The sequence below is a fragment of the Myripristis murdjan genome, chromosome 11 (genome assembly GCF_902150065.1).
Source record: "Myripristis murdjan chromosome 11, fMyrMur1.1, whole genome shotgun sequence".
Taxonomy (NCBI): Eukaryota; Metazoa; Chordata; class Actinopteri; order Holocentriformes; family Holocentridae; genus Myripristis; species Myripristis murdjan.
Window position 1 is genome coordinate 2572938 of NC_043990.1, and position 20145 is coordinate 2593082.

At 42.9% G+C, this 20145-nt stretch overlaps 1 gene segment (V, D, J or C); it reads left to right on the forward strand.

Moving 5' to 3' along the window:
- Positions 1-7291: 7291 nt before the first annotated feature.
- LOC115367554 (Ig kappa chain V region 3381-like) lies at positions 7292-7795 on the forward strand. The segment is given in 2 exon segments: positions 7292-7343; positions 7451-7795. Coding segments are annotated over 2 exon segments (384 nt in total).
- Positions 7796-20145: the final 12350 nt, after the last annotated feature.

The window sequence follows — 20145 nt, forward strand, 5'->3', positions numbered from 1 at the left end:
CCACCATTTAGCATGGTACCAACAGAGAGATGGAGAAACTCCTAAACTCCTCATTTACTGGGCTAATCGTCGAGAATCAGGGATTCCAAGTCGTTTTACAGGCAGTGGATCAGGGAGTGACTTCACTCTGACCATCAGTGGAGTCCAGGCTGAAGATGCAGCAGTTTACTACTGTAAGAGTGTCCACATTATAAACAGACAGCATCTGTTTACACAGTGAAAAAGCGTCGTACAAAAACCTCCCTCAGACTGAACAGCTGGAAGCTACTGCAGGGACTGATACAGTGCACTGAGGACCCACACACACTCAGACAGAATCACAACGTAGACAAACACACACAAAGGACTGGGTTGGTGGTGAGAATTTAGAAATTTGATGATTGAGCACCATTACAGGATTGCTGCCAGATGAAATCCAGTTAAACAAAGAAAAGCTAATAATGAAAACAGAGAAGTGTCTGCTTCTTTGTGAGCCTTCTAGCACAACTTGAAAGGTCTTCAACAGAAAAGGAATGGAGACCAAAAAATTTTAAGAATAATAAGTTAGTCCCCGGGCGGCACGGTGGTGCAGTGGTTAGCACTCTCGCCTCACAATAAGAAGGTCCTGGGTTCGATTCCCACCCAAGGTCCTTTCTGTGTGGAGTTTGCATGTTCTCCCCGTGTCTGAGTGCGGGCACTCCGGTTTCCTCCCACCGCCCAAAGACATGCAGGTTAGGTGAATTGGAGAAGCTAAATTGCCCCTAGGTGTGATTGTGTGTGTGAATGTCAGTGTTTGTCTGTCTGCCCTGCGATGGACTGGCGACCTGTCCAGGGTGTTTCACTGCCTTCGCCCTATGTGCGCTGGGATTGGCTCCAGCACCCCCCTGCGACCCTAGTGAGGATAAGCGGTTAAGAAGATGAATGAATGAATGAAAGTTAGTCCCCAAACCCCCCCATTTTCTTCAACAAGTAGATCCTTTGTTGACCCCCTTTAACAAAAAAATCTGTGTGTTTATTAAGTATGTATGTCTCCACAATTTCCACATTTGCCCTACGGATGATGCTGGTTACAGGATGAGGACGGTTCCTCCTGAAGTCAATGATTAACTCCTTAGTTTTTTTCGTCACACCATTTCACAAATGAAGATAATGTGCAGCCATGGTCTGATTGGGCCCCCTGAAGAAGAGATAGTGGGGCCATGTCATCAGAAAATTTTACAAGGTGGCTGTCCACATGGGAAGACCTGCAGCTGTCAGTGTACATATTAAATAACAGAGGAGAAAGGACACAGCCTTGTGGAGAACCTGTATTTGAAGTGATAATGTTGGACACATGACCATTCACAAATACTCATTGGATTCTGTCTGTAAAAAAATTTAAAAGCAACAATAAAATCTGATCTGGTAGATAAAAGTAAGAATCAAGATGTTCAATTAAAGTATGTGGCTGCATCTTAAAAGCTGAAGATTTGTTTGTAAAGCTTCTTTGACTGTCAGTGCAGTACAGAGAACCATGCAACAGCATTTAAAATGAAAAATAAATTAAACTAGTAATACACATAGTTACACTTTAACCAAAGTTAACACAGAGAGATAGAAATAAATCCACATACATGCACTTGATCAGCATAATGATCTTGTAATTTCACAATCTCACGTACATGAGGATCATTTAGTCAACACTGAGCACTGAGGTGGAAACATTGTGTGTGTGTGTGTGTGTGTGTGTGTGTGTGTGTATGGGTGGGTGTTTGCATATGTGTCCTGCCTCTCTGCTCTCCACCCGTTAAGAGGCCAGTGTTGATCAGTGGCTGTCCAGGCCTTTCAGAGCCACTGACACGCCGGCAGCAGTCTCCTGGATCTCAGTCTGTTAGTCCAGGACAGACTGTCTGAAAGTTCCCCCTAATCAGATGTAAAGCCAGTTCAGGTGTTAGTAATGATCTCCAGTGGTACCTTCAGAAATCTGGAGAACCTCCTAAGCTCCTGATATATAATGCTGTAACCCGTTACTCTGGAGTTTCAAGTGATTATAGTGGAAGTCAATCTGGGACTGACTTCACTCTGACCATCAGTGGAGTCCAGGCTGAAGATTCAGGAGTTTACTACTGTCAGCAGGATTACAGCTACCCGTTAACACAGTGAAAAAGCGTCGTACAAAAACCTCCCTCAGTCAGACTGAACAGAATCTGAAGTGACTGCTGCAGCTGGAAGCTACTGCAGGGACTGATACAGTTCACTGAGGACACACACACACACACACACACTCACAGAAACACACACACACACACACACACACACACACACACACACACAAATCCAGAGGATTGGGTTGGCGGTAATTTAGAATTTTGTGAATTTTAGTGTCACTTACAGCCACCTCCCACCCCAAAAAGATGAAAGTTCCCCCAAATGCAGAGGACAGATGTGTCTGTTTGTGGTGTGATCTCTAACTGTCCTCACTGAAATCCTCCATTAAAAACAATGGTAGTGAGCTCTGAGCTCCATGTGCCAACTGGCAAACAGTTGTTTGACTCAGAGGGCTCTAGTTTCCCGGCGCAGCGCGGGGTGGCGCAGTGAGGCGAACCCCGCGCAGAGCTAGTTTCGACCGGCGAAACGGCAGAGGCGGACAGTGTCCAAGTTTCGCAGGCGGAGGTTCGCCGAGATGGGAGTGGCAGCGCAGCGGGGGGAGATGCCGACAGATTCGGCTTGGCGCAGTGACAGTTTCGTGCCAAAAGGCTTCGCCGAGGTGCGCCAAAAGCTCGCAATCTGAAACCACGTCTACTTTCAGCGCAAGGCGGAGCGGAGCCGGCGCAGTGGAAGTTTGGCTGGCTGGCGCACATCACCAAAACCTCACAATCAGCACAAACGGTGCCAATCTCCTTTGATCTGACATCAGCTGTGACGGGACAGTTGATATGGAGATATATGTATGTGCTGATTGTGATCGTAGCATTGAATAGTGTTTTTTTCGGTATTTATTGCATCGTTCATGTGCCTGACAATTCCGGAAGCCTGCCTGTGAGGTTTTGGTGACGTGTCCGCACTGCTCGCCGGTCTCCGCTCCGCGCCTGTCTCCTGAGCTCCGCTCCGCCTGCAGCAATAGACCTCCATGTCAGCTGTGTAAACTTTCATTACGCCTTCGCGCAGCGCATTTTAAAGGCAAGGACAGGGGCTCATTTGATTGGTTACATGTGAATCGGCTGCGCCAAACCCACTCCACGCCTTCTCTCCTCCCTTGCGCCGGTAGGAGGAACGGCGGAGTACTTGCGCCACCGAGAACGGCGTGCCAAACTTGGAAAATCCGCCTGGCCACTCCCAGTTGGCGAAGCACATCTGCGCTACGCCCCCGCCTCACCTGGTCTGCGAAACTAGAGCCCAGAGTTGCTACACAGGACATCCAGAGGTGAAAGTGGGCTGGCACAGTCCAGTACTTTGTACCACTAAAAGATTCAGTGCCAAAACAGGGGAAAGCAGCTGCCTGACAAAAAGTCACCTTTATCCAACTTGTACACACATACAACCTGTATGATCACAGAGAGAAAACACATCTTCTGGTTCAACACAATCATGTGTAAAAACAGGCTGGCACAACACACAGGTGAAACCACTGGGACAAACTGGCAAAGATTACAGAGAACTGACAGGGATTAATACTGCTGGGTTAGTTAGCAGGTTAGACGATTGGAGGAGGAGCGGTGCAGAAAGGCGGAGCTGGACCTGTGGAAACAGGTGAGCAGGTGAGGTGACAGATGACTGGATGAGGTTTATTATTATTATTATTATTATTATTATTATTATTATTAACCTTTATTTAACCAGGTAAATCCCATTGAGATTAAAAATCTCTTTTTCAAGGGAGACCTGGCCAAGATGGTCAGCAGCAAAAACACTAAGTTACAGACAGAGAAACGACAGAAAGAGTTAAAATCACAAGAGAAAATCACTACTAAACAAACAAACAAACAAACAGATAAACAAACAAACAGACAAACAATCAAACAAACAAACAATCAGCATTACAACAACACAACAGTACAATACAAGCAAGTCAAAAGATGAATAAAACAGAGCTTTCTGGGAGACTAATATAAACACTGATGTGCTAAAAACAACGACATTCAATGAACCTCAATTCACGATCTCTCATTACTGATTTAAAAACATTCATTGACACCAAGTCCTTTAGTTTCAGTTCACTCTGCAACAAATTCCACGTCAAGGGAGCAGAGTAACTGAAAGCCCTCTTCCCAATTACAGTCCGGACATTTGGGACAGAGAGCAGAAAGAATTCCTGTGGACGCAGAGAGTACAATCCGGTGTTTTTCTGTGCAATGAGATCACATAGCAAGCAGCTCAAGAATAGTCTTATAAATAAAAATGCACCAATGTGTGAACCTACGGGTCGCCAGAGCTGGCCAACCTACCCGAGCATATAATTCACAGTGGTGAGTAAAAGCTTTACAGTTTGTAATGAACCTTAAGGATGCATGGTACACTGTGTCAAAAATATGAAGACACTGACAAGAGGCATGCATATATAAAACATCACCATAATCCAATACAGGTAAGAAAGTAGCAGTGACAAGACGCTTTTTTGCATCAAAGGAGAAATACAGCCTGTTACGAAAATAGAAACTTAATTTTAGCCTTAGCTTCCTGACCAGGTACTGAACATGTGGTTTAAAACTGAGAGTCATCAAGTAAGATACCCAGGTATTTGTAAGACGTGACAACCTCAATCTCTTTTCCATTAGCTGTAGTTACCACAGGTACATTGGCGCTTGACTTAGAGTTGGTAAACAACATGAGCTTGGTTTTACCAGCATTCAGAAGTTTCAGCTCGCACAACGTATTTTGCAGAACAGAAAAGGCAGTTTGCAAATGATGAACTGCATGTACAAGAGTTGCTGCACAGGAATAGATGACAGTGTCATCAGCATAAAGATGCAAGGTAGCATTGGCTACATTTTGACCCAGATTATTTACATAAATCGTAAACAAAAGAGGTCCCAGGACAGACCCTTGTGGCACACCTTTAAGAACAGAAATAGTTTTAGAGCTTAGACCGTCAAATCTGATGCACTGAGTTCGATTAGAGAGATAGTTTGAAAACCAAGCAACTGCATCTTCTGAGAGACCGGATTGCAGCAGTCTAAGTTTTAAAACATCATGGTCGACTGTGTCGAAAGCTTTGGACAAATCAATGAAGAGAGCTGCACAATGTTGTCTCCTATCAAGAGCAACAGAAATATCATTTACCACTTTCATTGCAGCAGTGATTGTGCTGTGTCTCTTTCTAAAGCCTGATTGATGTGTTGATAAAATCTCATTGGTGTATAAAAACTCCTTTAGCTGATCACTAACAAGAGACTCTAGACTCTAGGTTTGGTGCAGGAAGGTGGAGACAGGGGAGAGCAGGAGAGGTGAGGCGGATGACAGGACTGACACAAGGAGGGCTGGGAATACAGGAAGTGCAGGGAGACAAACACAACCAACAGACACAAAAGGCAAACACAAAAATAGAGTCAGGGGATGACTGGTGAGCAAAAGAGAAACAGACAAAACTGATCCAAAACCAGGAGATGTGACACCCAGAGTCTTTTAACACATAGAAAAACTCTTTAGCTTTAATACTTTTAAATACCACGTATTATTCCTGCAAACAAATCAAACATCTTTAGATTTTGTCAACCCTAAGTGAGACTGTGTCATGTTAGTAAGATTTCAATGCATATTTTAGTGTAAACATAATGAACTTCCTAGTTACAATAACTCCACTTGCTCCCGGTTAAATTCAGAATTGACAAGAAAATCCTTCTATATACCTTCAAGGTCATCCATAACCTTGCCCCTCCCTATCTGTCAGACCTCCTCCACATTGCCTCATCCTCCCGTTCCCTCAGATCCTCCTCCTCCATCCACTTCACTGTGCCCTCCACCCGCCTCAGCATCATGGTGAGCAGAGCCTTCAGCCGCTCTGCTCCCAAACTCTGGAACTCACTCCCTCCGGACATCCGTATCATCGACTCTCTTCCTCTGTTCAAATCTAGACTCAAAACTCATCTGTTTAAAACTGCATACTCTCTGTTATTGCACTGTTTCCATTTCATTTTATACAGTTTTGTTTACCTGTGTTTTACTGTTTGTTTCATTTTTTGTAAAGTGTTTTTGAAAGGCGCTTATAAATAAAATGTATTATTATTATTATTATTATTATTATTATTATATTCTCTCACCATCTTAGTTGATCATACCTGATTTAAACTACTTTAACTATTTTAGATTCTCTAAAATGCACAGATAAATATTCTTTGCTGTGTTTGTATGTGCACAGCTGTGTTTATATTTGACCTCTGACCTTCTCAAAGTCTGTTTTCCATCCACTGAGCTGTTCCTTCTCAACCTTCAAGACTGTGATGACTGATTCAGTCCAAACACAGGCACACACTTTCAATCATTTTCTTTGCTTAAGTTATTTTAGAGCAGCCTTTATAAAATGGATAAAAGTACTATATTGTACACAACAGGTATTCATATTTAGAAATGAGTCACAGTCTTCAAGCTTCTATTTGAAATGGGGACACATAAAGGGTGTCCACTGTCACCACTTGGTTCAGGTCTTCAGTGGTTTGTAAAGATCCCTTTTATGTTGAATCCCTTTATGCTGATGACACCCTGCTTTTTATTTTGGATCCTGGTATATTTTCCCCTCACCATTGCGAATATGTCTTAATGTCCAAAAGGGGAATCTTCAGTTTTTCATTTCCCTCCGACTTCAGTAACCATGGCAACAGATAGGCATCACTGCTGAACCATGGCAACAGACAAGTTTCACTAGTGAAGATAAATGATGAAAGATTCTCTTGCTATAAACGGACTTTTTCTATTTATCAAGCTATGATTTCTGTTTTATAAAAGTTGTACAGCAGTGTCATGTGAACAGGAAACATTCTTCAGTCAGTCACAGCAAAAATCGATCAAATTCTGCCACAATAAAACAACAGGGAAGAAATTCTTGGAGAAAAATATTATACATATCAAGATTAAAAAAAAAAAAAAAAAAAAAAAAAAAAAACAGCTCAATCAACAGTTTGTTAAATTGAATAAATCGATTCATTGATTAACAGCCTGATGAGAGTAATGTGTGTCCCTGTTGGAGTGGGTCAGAGCATTTCCATAGAGAGCCACTTTGCATCAGCAGCACCATGCTCCAGTGCTCTGGGAGAGTTTATAGTCCTGACAGTTGAAGACTGGATGACTGACAGCTGTCCTTCGTGACAACAGAAGCCCCAGAAATCCTCCTCATCCAAACATGACTTTGAGCTCCATCCTCATCTGGACTCTCCTCTGCTGCTGCTTGACAGGTAAAGTCCAGAGAATCAAAGTCCTCTCCTCCATGAACATCCGTCCCTCTGAAATGAAGCGGAGAAAAGCATGACGCTGCTTTGTGTTTTTGTCTGTGTGTCCTCAGAGTCCAGAGGCCAGGTCACAGTGACTCAGCCTGGAGCAGTGAGGGCTGCTCTGGGAGCCTCCATCACCATCACATGTAAAACCAGCCAGAATGTTCATGTTTATAACAGCGACCACTATTTAGCCTGGTACCAACAGAGAGATGGAGAAACTCCTAAACTCCTCATTTACTATGCTAATACTCGAGTATCAGGGATTCCAGATCGTTTTACAGGCAGTGGATCAAGGAGTGACTTCACTCTGACCATCAGTGGAGTCCATGCTGAAGATGCAGCAGTTTACTACTGTCAGAGTCTCCACAATATCAACAGTCAGTGGCTGTTCACACAGTGAAAAAGCGTCGTACAAAAACCTCCCTCAGTCAGACTGAACAGAAACTGAAGTGACTGCTGCAGCTGGAAGCTACTGCAGGGACTGATACAGTTCACTGAGGAGGCACACACACACACACACACGGTTGATGAGAACATATCTTGTTCATAGTGTCAGTGTCAGTTTTCCCTGTGAGCTTCAAACAGCCACCTCCCACCTCAACAAGCTGAAAGTTCCCCCAAATGAAGAGGACAGTTCCAGTGAAGAAGCCCAGTCCAAAACATTAAAATCACAACAACATGGAGCAAAGTGAGCTGCCCTGATGCCGACCCCCAAACCACTGCTGAATGACAGCTTGAAGTCTCTGAAAATCCATTTTCATGTCATAGTGGAATGAATGGAAACCAATGGCTGTAATCAAAGGGAGGAAAATGATATGTGAGTTCTTAAATACCACTGCTTGCTTTGGGAAAAGATCAGCAGGAACATTTTGTAGATTTGACACTGAACATTCAGAGTCACTGGGATGGTCCTTTAAGGCCTCATGTCCTCTTATGAGAAGTTGTGAGCTCAAATGGCCAACTGTAATTGGCTGATCTGTGGTTCCAGCCCGGTAATGTCACCACCTGTTGTGCTCTGCAGCAGATGACATCACCTGGAACCAGCCAATAGCATGTCACCGATTCAGTGTCCTGATGTCGGCCAGCAGATGTCAGGCCTCACACACATTTGGGTTTGGGGTTTGGGGACTTTAAGATTGATTTATTTTTTCTTTCCCTCATCTTTATCCACATTCTGTTCAAGTTAGTTTTCACTGAGCTCAGAATTTCAGGTTAAAAAGTGAAATGTACCAATCAGTATAGTATAACACAGCAAAGGAAGTAATGCTCTTTTCACTCTTTTCTGACATGTAAGTTGTTGACTTTTCTTAGTTTGTCCACAATGTGTAAAGAAAAGTGCAATAAAGCAGCTGTGAGTCAGACATCATGGTGAAAGCAGGAAAAAGGATTTAATGAAACAAATGATATTAAACATGTATGCAGAAACTTTTTTCAACAATTAGTTTTGGTTCTCCGCTAAAAGTCCAGAGAGCGACTGATCCATTGAAAACCTCATGGTTGTCAAGATGACACGGCTCTCTCACTGTGGAAGGAATGATCTGACAGAAATTCATTTTACTTTGTGAAACCTGGATGATAGTGTTGTAGTCAAGACTGCACCAACTGAGACCAAGGCATTACCGAGACTAGAGAGTAGCAGCACAATGAAACGAATCTCAAATCTAAGGAAATTTGTTGTCTGACTTCTTGTAAAAAGTATGCCATCATACTTTTTAAAATTGCATTGACCTGGCAAGCAATGATAAGTATTTCATTTCATAAAGAAAGATTAAAAGAAAAAGGAATAAGGCCTAAATTAAATGAACTAAGTAGAAAAAAAAACATTTAAGCAAGGTTTCTTGAACATGGGTCTTCAACTTAAGCAATTTGAGAACATTTTGCATTTTAGTGCTTTGACAGCTATAGTTTGACTCATTTCAAGCAATTAAGGCTTTTTTTTTTGTTTATATCTTGAAATAACATGTTAATCTGGATTTGTCAGGTGAATATTGCTTATAATGAGTGTAAAGAGATTAATACACCTTCATCTGAAATATACGGAAGCCCTAAAGGGGTTTTTTCCTCCGTTTTCCCGTGATAACAAGATAAATTTCCTCCGTTTTCTCGTGATAACGAGATAATTAAATCGAGAAAACAAAGCGATTGTCTAGTTTATTAAAGCATTGCAGACATCAGTCAGTGTAGCAATGTCAGAGGAGCAGGAGAATATCGATCACCGCATCACTTATCTGTTCAATCAAGGCCTGACACAGGCTGAAATAGCTTTATGCTTTATGTCAGGGGTCACCAATCATGTGCCATGCAGGGCCAAGAGGCTGCGGGTTTTCATTCCAACCAAGACCTCCACCAGGTGATTTCACTGATTAGTTCCTCCTTTCTGATACAAGGTGAGGTGATCAGTGAAATCACCTGGTGGAGGTCTTGGTTGGAATGAAAACCTGCAGCCTCTCGGCCCTCCATGGCACATGATTGGTGACCCCTGCTTTATGTGTCCAAGGAGACGTCAGTCAGCATGACATGTCACGTATGATGGAAATCTCAGGCCTATCACGTTTCATTCATTCATTCAAAACGGAGGGAAAATATCTCGTGATCACGAGAAAACGGAGGAAAATTATCTCGTTATCACGAGAAAACGGAGGAAAATTATCTCGTTATCACGAGAAAACGGAGGGAAATTATCTCATTATCACGGGAAAACGGAGGAAATTTATCTCGTTATCACGGGAAAACGGAGGAAAATTATCTCGTTATCACGAGAAAACGGAGGAATTATCTCGTTATCACGAGAAAACGGAGGAAATAAAATATATTTATGTATGGCCCTTTAGGGCTTCCGTAGAAATAAGATACACCTTCTTTTAGTTTTTGCATGGGTCTTATAAAAGACACAAGTAGATTTCCAAAGATGCAAAAAAGTAAGGGTTCGGGGTTTTTCAGGATGATGAAATTGAATACTGAATATAAAATTCCATTTATGAGCTTCCATTTATATTTTAATGAATATTTATCAGGCTAAATAATGATTTTTAAGGAACCTTGCATGGATGCTATTTTTTTAACATATATTTCAGCATTATTACACAAGAGGGTGTGAAGTTACAATAATGACGGTCAAGCACACCCTCGAGTGTAATAATGCGATTATACAACTATTACCAACAAAATAAAATGTATAATCAAAATGTATTCATACTGTGGGCATTTTGCTCTCAAAATATAAAAGTTTTTTGCTAGCATTCTCTCCACTTCAGCGGAAATACATGAGATCTGACATTAACTAGTCCTTGTCAGCCAGCCAACTTGGGCTTATCGAAACTGAATAAATACCACACATAGCAACACAAAACTGCTTTGCTAGCTTAATCATATTGCAACTAGAATATTGGCTGAAAAAAAAAAAAAATCTTTATCTTTATCTTTATCTACAACCAACTTATATTAACAGTTATATTTACATATAGGCCACTGCTTTCCAGTGTCAGCGCCAAAACAAACATCTGTCTTTTCATAAACTCACCAGCAGATGTTTTATTTCAGCTGGGGGTGTGTCAGTTATATAATTTCAACCCCACCTTTCAGGGGCCTTTGCTAATCACCTTTTCAGGTTATCAATTTACCTCTGAAATAAAGACCACAGTTTTCACAGATGTGCTTCAATGTACAGATGCAAACAAATTGACAAATTAATTAAATCAATGGCCTAGGCAACTCATAAAGAATAAACAAATGAATAATGATTAATAGGCTAATTAATAACTGATAACTGATAACATTAACACATTAATAACAAGAAGAAAGTTATAGCCTGTACATCTCTGTGGAAAATCTTACAGGTACTGTCCGTGGTTCTGAATGCGCATCAGCGGCTACTGTCCATGGTGCTGAATCTGCCTCAGCAGGTACTGCTCGTGGTTCTGAATGTGCATCAGCGGGTACTGTCCGTGGTTCTGAATGTGCATCAGCGGGTACAGTCCGTGGTGCTGAATGCGCCTCAGCGGGTACTGTCCGTGGTTCTGAATCAGCCACAGCAGGTACTGTTCGTGGAGCTGAATCTGCCTCAGCGGCTACTGTCCGTGGTGCTGAAACTGCATCAGCAGGTACTGTCCGTGCATTTCATTCTCTTTATTATAGAAATTAAAGCCCCATAAAATTCACGGATCCTCCATGAATTTTATGGGGCTTTAATTTGTTTAGCTCTTCTTTACTTACACCTGCAAAATCAGCTGTTTGCCCGGTGTTTTTCAGGTAGTCTTGTAGACATTTGACGGCCCTCTTCTGTCTTGTCTTCCTCGTTCAGCCATTTACCCAAACTTAGGTCTCCAAAGAAATCAAAATTGACAACAAAACGGTCCATTATGCAGACTAACAAAGCTGACAGTGGCTTTTGATGCGGGTTTCAGTGAAATGTTCCGTGTTGCCATAGAAACCACACAGACTTGGGCAATAAGCTATAGGCGGAGTAATATTTTCAGTGATGAGGTATTTTTCATTTGAGCATGGCTAGCCCTGCTGTCATGCTCATTTGAGCATATTCTAAATGTCTGATTGACCAGCCAGATTGCTCGGTTGGATCTACGTGTTGTATAATTTTTAAAAATCTCACGTACCCCCTGGAGTTCCTCCACATACCTCCAGGGGTATTCGTACCCCCATTTGAGAAACTGTGCTGTAGGGTATATGCCCACATCAGCATAAGCACTGACATCTTCTGCTAAAAACACAACCATATAGGAAATCAAGTTGATCATATAATGATGTCCCTTACTGTATCGACCTCAGGAGCCATGACAGCTATGAAAAACTGTGACACTGCCATTTGGTTCCTGTTCGTTCTCATGTTTATTCTATGTTGATCCCCTCGTGCATGTTGCCGCACGTCAGCCAGTCCACCATGAGGCACAGAAAACACTCGCCGACACGTCTTGCAATTTGCCTTGTAGGCCTACTCGTTGCCATTGACGCTGTCAGGCCACGGGTTCTCTCTCTTTGCATTCACGTCTGTACTTTAGCAAACATTTTTGCTTTTGGAGATGTGGTGGAGTGTCGGTTGTAGCCAACATCTTTAAAACACGCGGGTGCCCTGGTGCGTGCAGTGCGCAGTGTCCGTGTGTGTAACTAGGCAACCCATGACAGGAGCGGGTAGGCAGGCAGACAGTCACAGAGAGAGAGACACAGCCACGGGAGGTGGAGCTCTATCCGCTGTACCTCGCGTCAGCTCCTCACTAAGCGGGTCCTGCCACAATTACATTAGCTGCCTTTAACATTTCCTGTGTTTTATTTGGTTCATTATTCAGTGTTGATGTGTGTGTGACAGACGTGTATGTGGCATTTATGAAAATACGGGACAAATTACGAAACATTTAATTGTCAATTTAAGGACTACCAAAATACCCTAATGGCCATGAAGAACTTATGCAACAAGAGAGAAAGCCAGCCAGAGTTTGCTGACATTTTTCATGGCGATTTCCCGGGACGCCAAACATAAGCACCACTTCTCCAGCCGTCTTTATCCACTCTTGTGTTCAGGGGGCGTGTCACTCAAGGTGTTGCAAAGGCTGTGTGACACTGGGAAGGCAGAGGCTGCACTTTCCTTTTTTCTCTTATCAAAGTATTGAGAGCCTGGTCTCGACTGGTCTTGAGCAAAAATCCCGAGTCCGCCCAGTCTGAGACCGAGACAAGACCGAGTGAAAATGCCGGGTCTCGGGTACTACAACACTAGTAATCGTAGTAGTAGTGGTAGTGGTAGCGTTAGAAGTAGTTGTGGTAGTAGTAGTAGTGCTGGTGGCAGTAGTAGTGGTAATAGTGGTAGTAGTAGTAGTGATAGTAGAGGTAGTAGTAGTAGTAGTGGTGGTGGCATTAGCAGTAGTAGTAGTAGTAGTAGTAGCAGTAGTAGTAGTAGCACCAGAGGTTTTGGGCAATAATACTAAACAAAAATTTCAGAGATAAAAGTGTCACACCATTATTGGTTATGGATCACTCAGGGACTATAATAATGGCAGTTTTATAATGAAATCTAATTACTGTCATTGCTGTAGGGAACCAACAAGTTCAATGCAGTCTCCAACTGAACCACTAGGTGGCAGTAAACCACCTGACAATGCTTTGCCTCTGACAGCTGTATCTGAACGGCGCCACTGTAAGCTGCACGATTTGCACATACCCACACATTTCATTGCATGTTTGTTTTGTACCACAAATTCATTTTTTTTCTATTGCTTTACTATTTATGTATTTTTTTTATGGGCACAGTCTCGGTCACAAATGTAGGATCCAGGTTTCCAGGCTTGGAGGCAGACACCATCAAATGGCACGCCTGCCGTTTGACTGCAGCAACCTTTACCAGTTTAGGGTAATAAAGGCATCCTGTTTGTCACCCCTGACCAACTGGAGCAACATACGAATAAACAGTGTGGTCTCACCTCCTCAAGGACTAATCACGGGACCACATGCTTCTCCCCTATAAGGACTTCTGGAGTAGATCAATGACGTGGTCAGTCATTGGTTTACATGTGACTGGGTCAAAGAATACCCTCACAGGAGATTCAGCATCCTCCTGATAATGAACCGTCTGTCTCAGGAATGTGGTTTTCAAAGCCCCTTTGTTGTCACACCACGATCATTCATTTACCCTAATGACTGGAGTTGGGGGGGGGCCTTGAAACCAGACAAAACATCTGAACAACACATCCTGAGTCTCATAGGACGTTGGTGGTACCTGAGAAAAGTGAACTTTAATGCACCAAAATGGACTGTAGGCAATAAGGGTTGCCAAACATGCATTTAATATCAATGACAAAGGTCAGGCTTGTTACAGGAGTTAAGTTTTATCAACTTGAGTGTACAAGCAAAGGTAGATGTGACCCTGGTATGATTTGTCATGTCGTGTTTGGTGTCGTTTTGCTGCACAGGGTGTAAGGAAATCAATTCTCAGGTGATTTTCAGAATTCCTCTGACAGATTGCATGATATGAAATCAAGTAGAGGAATATTTCATCTAATTCTGGTCTTTCAGCCTTCTCAAGGCGGTCTCCCCTTTTGGCCAGGAAGTTGAGACAAGGGGGTTTGCCCTTTGAAATTTATGACCGTCTTATGACTGTCGGTAACCGTGATTGGCCAAAGACCACCGCCTGGGGAGGGGCTGAAAGGGTTAAAACCAGTGTGTTCCCAAGAGAGAATCAGAGCTGATACCATCCAAGCCTCTGACCGAGAGCTTTTTCCATCGAGAGCTCATACCATTGAAGCTCCACACAGTGAGAGCTTTTACCATCACAGCTTCTCGCTGAGAGCTTACACCATGACGTGAGAGCTTAGACCATCAGAACTCCGAGCGTCTCATCGCCAAGCCTCCGCAGGGAGAGCTTCTAAGACCAACGCACCCGCAGAGAGCTTCTCCTGCGTGACTCCGTTCCAGCGAGCGTTTCATCCATCCCGAGCCTTAGCTCCAGCTCCGCACGCCGCTGTCTTCTCCTGCCTTCTGCTGCAACCAGCTGGTCCGCTCCGCAGTCAACCCCGCGAACTTCAAAACTCCGGCAAGACCTGCTTCCAGGCTCAAGCAAGTAACCTCACCCTCTAGTTGCTTAGACTCTGGTGCGGTCTTTTTAACTTTATTGGCTTACACGCCGCATGTCCAAATTGGCGATAGAAACAGTCAGGGCTCACTCTCTGGGTACACATTGGTTCATTTTGCACTGATGCGAAATCTGTTTTGTGCCATATTTTAGCCGCCGTCTGTTTTACCCGTCTCATGTTTCCTTACCATTTTGTCCATTTACCACATGCCTCATTGTTTGTTTGTCTGTTCGTTTGTGTTGTCTGCCTTAACTATGTATATATTTCATCTACCATAGTTAGTTGTACATAATCAGTAGTTGTAGTAATAAAGTGTGTTAAATTCACGTTCGTTGTTGAGTGGTTTTTATGAGTGGAATTCTTGATCCCTATTCGGAAAAGATCCGACTGCCCTTTTTATTTTGATTTGATTATTTCCAGGCATAGACTATCATTTCAAGGAGTAATATTTCCAATATAAACTGCTTTTCTGCCTGATCACCAGAAACGTAGTTTCATCGGTCCTTGTTACGTCTTTTCTCCGGCCAAGTTGCCGTGATAAACTAATCATCACTTTCAAAGTGTTGAATAGTTTATTCTTCTAATTTCCCCATTGTTTTATGATAGTCAAACTAAGCGAGTAATCCTACACAAACGAAAGGTCTCACTGGAAAGGGGAATGGAACTTGACATACATTGACGTCCATCCTCCCTCTCCATCTCCCTGCATGGACTTTCTCACTCTTTTTTTTCCCCTTTCTGCTTTATTTGACAGGCACCGTAGAGAGAGACAGGAAACTCGGGTTCGAACCCGAGGCTGCTGGTTCTGAGGATCTTTCTCAGATGATTCAGCAGTGGGAGAGATTTGATGAAACTGGTCTTCAAGGTTTCTCCTCCTGCTCTGAGCTCAGTAACCATGGCAACAGACAGGCATCGCTGCTCAACCATGGCAACAGACGAGTTTCACTGTTAAAAATAAAGGCTTAGAGCCACATGACCTTCAAAGTACCAAGGTTTTACTTACCCACTGAAAATGAATATAGTATAGAATAGCCTTTATTGTCATTGTACTACAAGTAGTTCCAACGAAATTGCATTTGTTATATGCACCATATAAAACCACTGATAACAAAAAGATCACAAGAGGTATAAAAAGAATAATATATATATATATATATATATATATATATACATATATACATACATACACACACACACACACATATACATATATACATACATACACACACACACACACACACACACACACACACATATATATATATATATATATATATATATATATATGGGGGGGGGGGGCTTATGGCGGGCTGTCTGCGTGTGAGTGTGTGTGTATGGTCCAAGGGAAGCAGCTGTTTGTCAGTCTGCTGGTGCGAGATTTGATCGACCTGTAGCGTCTACCAGAGGGCAGCAGGTCGAACAGGGGGTGGGCGGGGTGTGTGGGGTCTCCTGTGATGGCCTTGATCTTCCTGAGGCAGCAGGATGTGGCCAGTTGTTCCAGGGTGGGCAGAGAGTGGCCGACGATCTTTTGGGAAGTTTTAATGACCCACTGCACTGCGGTTTTGTCCTCAGCTGTGGAGCCTGAATACCACACATTCAGACCGTACATCAGGACACTCTCCACCGACAAGTGATAGAAGGCCAGCAGCAGCTTCTGGTCCAGGTTGTTTTTCCTCAGGACACGGAGGAAGTGAAGCCGCTGCTGAGCCTTCTTCACCAGGGTTTTGGTGTTTGGGGTCCAGGAGAGGTCAGCTGAGATGTGCATGCCCAGAAACTTAAAGGTGGAGACAGTTTCCAACTGCTGTCCATTTATAAGGAGGGGAGAGTGGGCCGGTCTGTGTTTCCTGAAGTCCAGGATCAGTTCTTTAGTCTTCTGGACATTCAGGCTCAGGTTGTTGTGAGAGCACCAGGATGACAGCCTTTCCACCTCATCCCTGTACGCTGTTTCATTCCCATTTTGGATAAGTCCAACTACGGTGGTGTCGTCAGCATATTTTATGATGCTGTTGGTTGGATGGGACGGAAAGCAGTCGTGGGTGTGTTTAAATGTAGTTTACATTTACACATTGGGGCAAGAATGTGAGGTCATTTAGTCTTTCTTATCAACATTTTGTGTGTGTGCTGAAACCAACATCTCACTTTACTGTAGTTGTGTTTGCCACTGAGTGACACTGATGGGTTTCACAACTGAAAACATGCACTAACTGAATATATTCTACTTCTCCTACAGCAGGCTGGTCAATTTTGGTCAGAAAAAATCTTTATTTTCTATGATCCATTTTCATGGTCTTTAGTCTTTATTAAGAGCTTTGGAAGACATCAGTTATCACATATAAAACCATCTTGGAAACATATTTAGAATCATCATACTAAACCAATGGAAATATAACTTAGGAATATTATTTATCAGGGGTTTATTGAAAATTCTGATGAGAGTAATGTGTGTCCCTGCTGGAGTGGGTCAGAGAATTTCCATAGAGAGCCACTTTGCATCAGCAGCACCATGCTCCAGTGCTCTGGAACATCCGTCCCTCTGAAATGAAGCGGAGAAAAACATGACGCTGCTTCCTGTTTTTGTCTGTGTGTCCTCAGAGTCCAGAGGCCAGGTCACAGTGACTCAGCCTGGAGCAGTGAGGGTTGCTCTGGGAGCCTCCGTCACCATCACATGTAAAACCAGCCAGGATGTTCATGTTTATGATAGCAAGTACCACAATTTAGCCTGGTACCAACAGAGAGATGGAGACACTCCTAAACGGCTCATTTATGATGCTACCACGCGAGCATCAGGGATTCCAGGTCGTTTTACAGGCAGTGGATCAGGGAGTGACTTCACTCTGACCATCAGTGGAGTCCAGGCTGAAGATGCAGCAGTTTACTACTGTCAGAGTTACCACGTTATCAACAGTCAGTATCTGTTCACACAGTGAAAAAGTGTCGTACAAAAACCTCCCTCAGTCAGACTGAACAGAAACTGAAGTGACTGCTGCAGCTGGAAGCTACTGCAGGGACTGATACAGTTCACTGAGGACACACACACACACAGACACACACACACACACACACACACACACACACACACACACACACATGGTTGATGAGAACATATGATCTTGTTCATAATGTCAGTGTCAGTTTTCCCTCTGAGCTTCAAACAGCCACCTCCCACCTCAACAAGCTGAACGTTCTCCCAAATGAAGAGGACAGTTCCAGTGAAGAAGCCCAATCAGAAACATTAAAAGCACAAAAACATGGAGCAAAGTGAGCTGCCCTGATGCCGACCCCCAAACCACTGCTGAACGACAGCTTGAAGTCTGTGAAAGTCCATTTTCATGTCATAGTGGAATGAATGAAAACCAATGGCTGTAATAAAAGGGAGGAAAATGATATGAGTTCTTAAATACCACTGCTTGCTTTGGGAAAAGATCAGCAGGAACATTTTGTAGATTTGACACTGAACATTCAGAGTCACTGGGATGGTCCTTTAAGGCCTCATGTCTACTTATGAGAAGATGTGAAGTCAACTGGCCAACTGTAATTGGCTGATCTGTGGTTCCAGCCAGGTGATGTCACCACCTGTTGTGCTCTGCAACAGATGACATCACCTGGAACCAGCCAATAGCATGTCACCGATAATGTCCTCCAGCAGATGTCAGGCCTCACACACAGTTGGGTTTGGGGTTTGGGGACTTTAAGATTGATTTATTTTTTCTTTCCCTCATCTTTATCCACATTCTGCTCAAGTTAGTTTTCACAGAGCTCAGAATTTCAGGTTAAAAAATGAAATGTACCAATCAGTATAGTTTAACACAGCAAAGGAAGTAATGCTCTTTTCACTCTTTTCTGACATGTAAGTTGTTGACTTTTCTTAGTTTGTCCTCAATGTGTAAAGAAAAGTGCAATAAAGAAGCTGTGAGTCAGACATCATGGTGAAAGCAGGAAGCAGGATTTAATGACTCAAATGATATTTAACATGTATGGAGAAACTTTTTTTCAACAATCACTTTTGTTTCTCCACTAAAAGTCCAGAGAGCGACTGATTCATTGAAAACCTCATGGTTGTCTCGATGACACGGCTCTCTCACTGTGAAAGGAATGACCTTACGAAATTCATTTTATTGGTAAACCTAGGTGATATAATAAAGTTAAAAATCTATCAAACTGTGCCACCATAAAGCACAACAGAGGACACTCTTGAAGTAAACATGTCAAGCCAAATGTAAATATAAACTATCTTTATTAAAATGTTAGTAAAGTGTCAGTGGAGAGTCCTATGTGTCCCTGTTGGAGTGGGTCAGAGCATTTCCATAGAGAGCCACTTTGCATCAGCAGCACCATGCTCCAGTGCTCTGGGAGAGTTTATAGTCCTGAGAGTTGAAGACTGGATGACTGACAGCTGTCCTTCATGACAACAGAAGCCCCAGAAATCCTCCTCATCCAAACATGACTTTGAGCTCCATCCTCATCTGGACTCTCCTCTGCTTCACTCAGGGTGAGGAAAATCATTTTTCTGTGATGTGAAAATCATTTGGAGTGCAGCTGAGTTTCAGCTCAACATCTCATGTCCAGTGTTTCTTCTCTGTCTTCAGGGTCTTTTGGACAAAGTATTGTCTTGACTCAGCCAGCAGCCAAATCAGTCCAGATTGGTCAAACTGTCTCTATTGACTGTAAGGCCAATCCAACAGTTCGTCTTTACTCTGGCTCACAGTATTACCTGGCTTGGTACCAACAGAAACCTGGAGAAGCTCCTAAAGCGCTGATCAAACTAACATCAGATAGGTTTTCAGGAATTTCCTCCAGATTCACTGGAAGTGGAAGAGGGAATGGAGTCGACTTCACTCTGACCATCAGTGGAGTCCAGGCTGAAGATGCAGCAGTTTACTACTGTCAGAGCCAACACTATATCAACAGTCAGTACCCGTTCACACAGTGAAAAAGCGTTGTACAAAAACCTCCCTCAGCTGGAGAGGAACTGACTCGACTCAACAGCTTCAGAGACACTAAAACACTAGAGGATTGAGAATGAAGGAACAATATCAGTTCACAAATTGGCATTTTATTACGCCAAATAAATACTTAGAATTAATTAACACTTGTAGTATTCAATTTACATTGGAAAACAAATAAATTTCCCTATTATATTTTATTGCAAACAGGTTCATTATCATTCACACAAATCAAATAACCAAATTCAA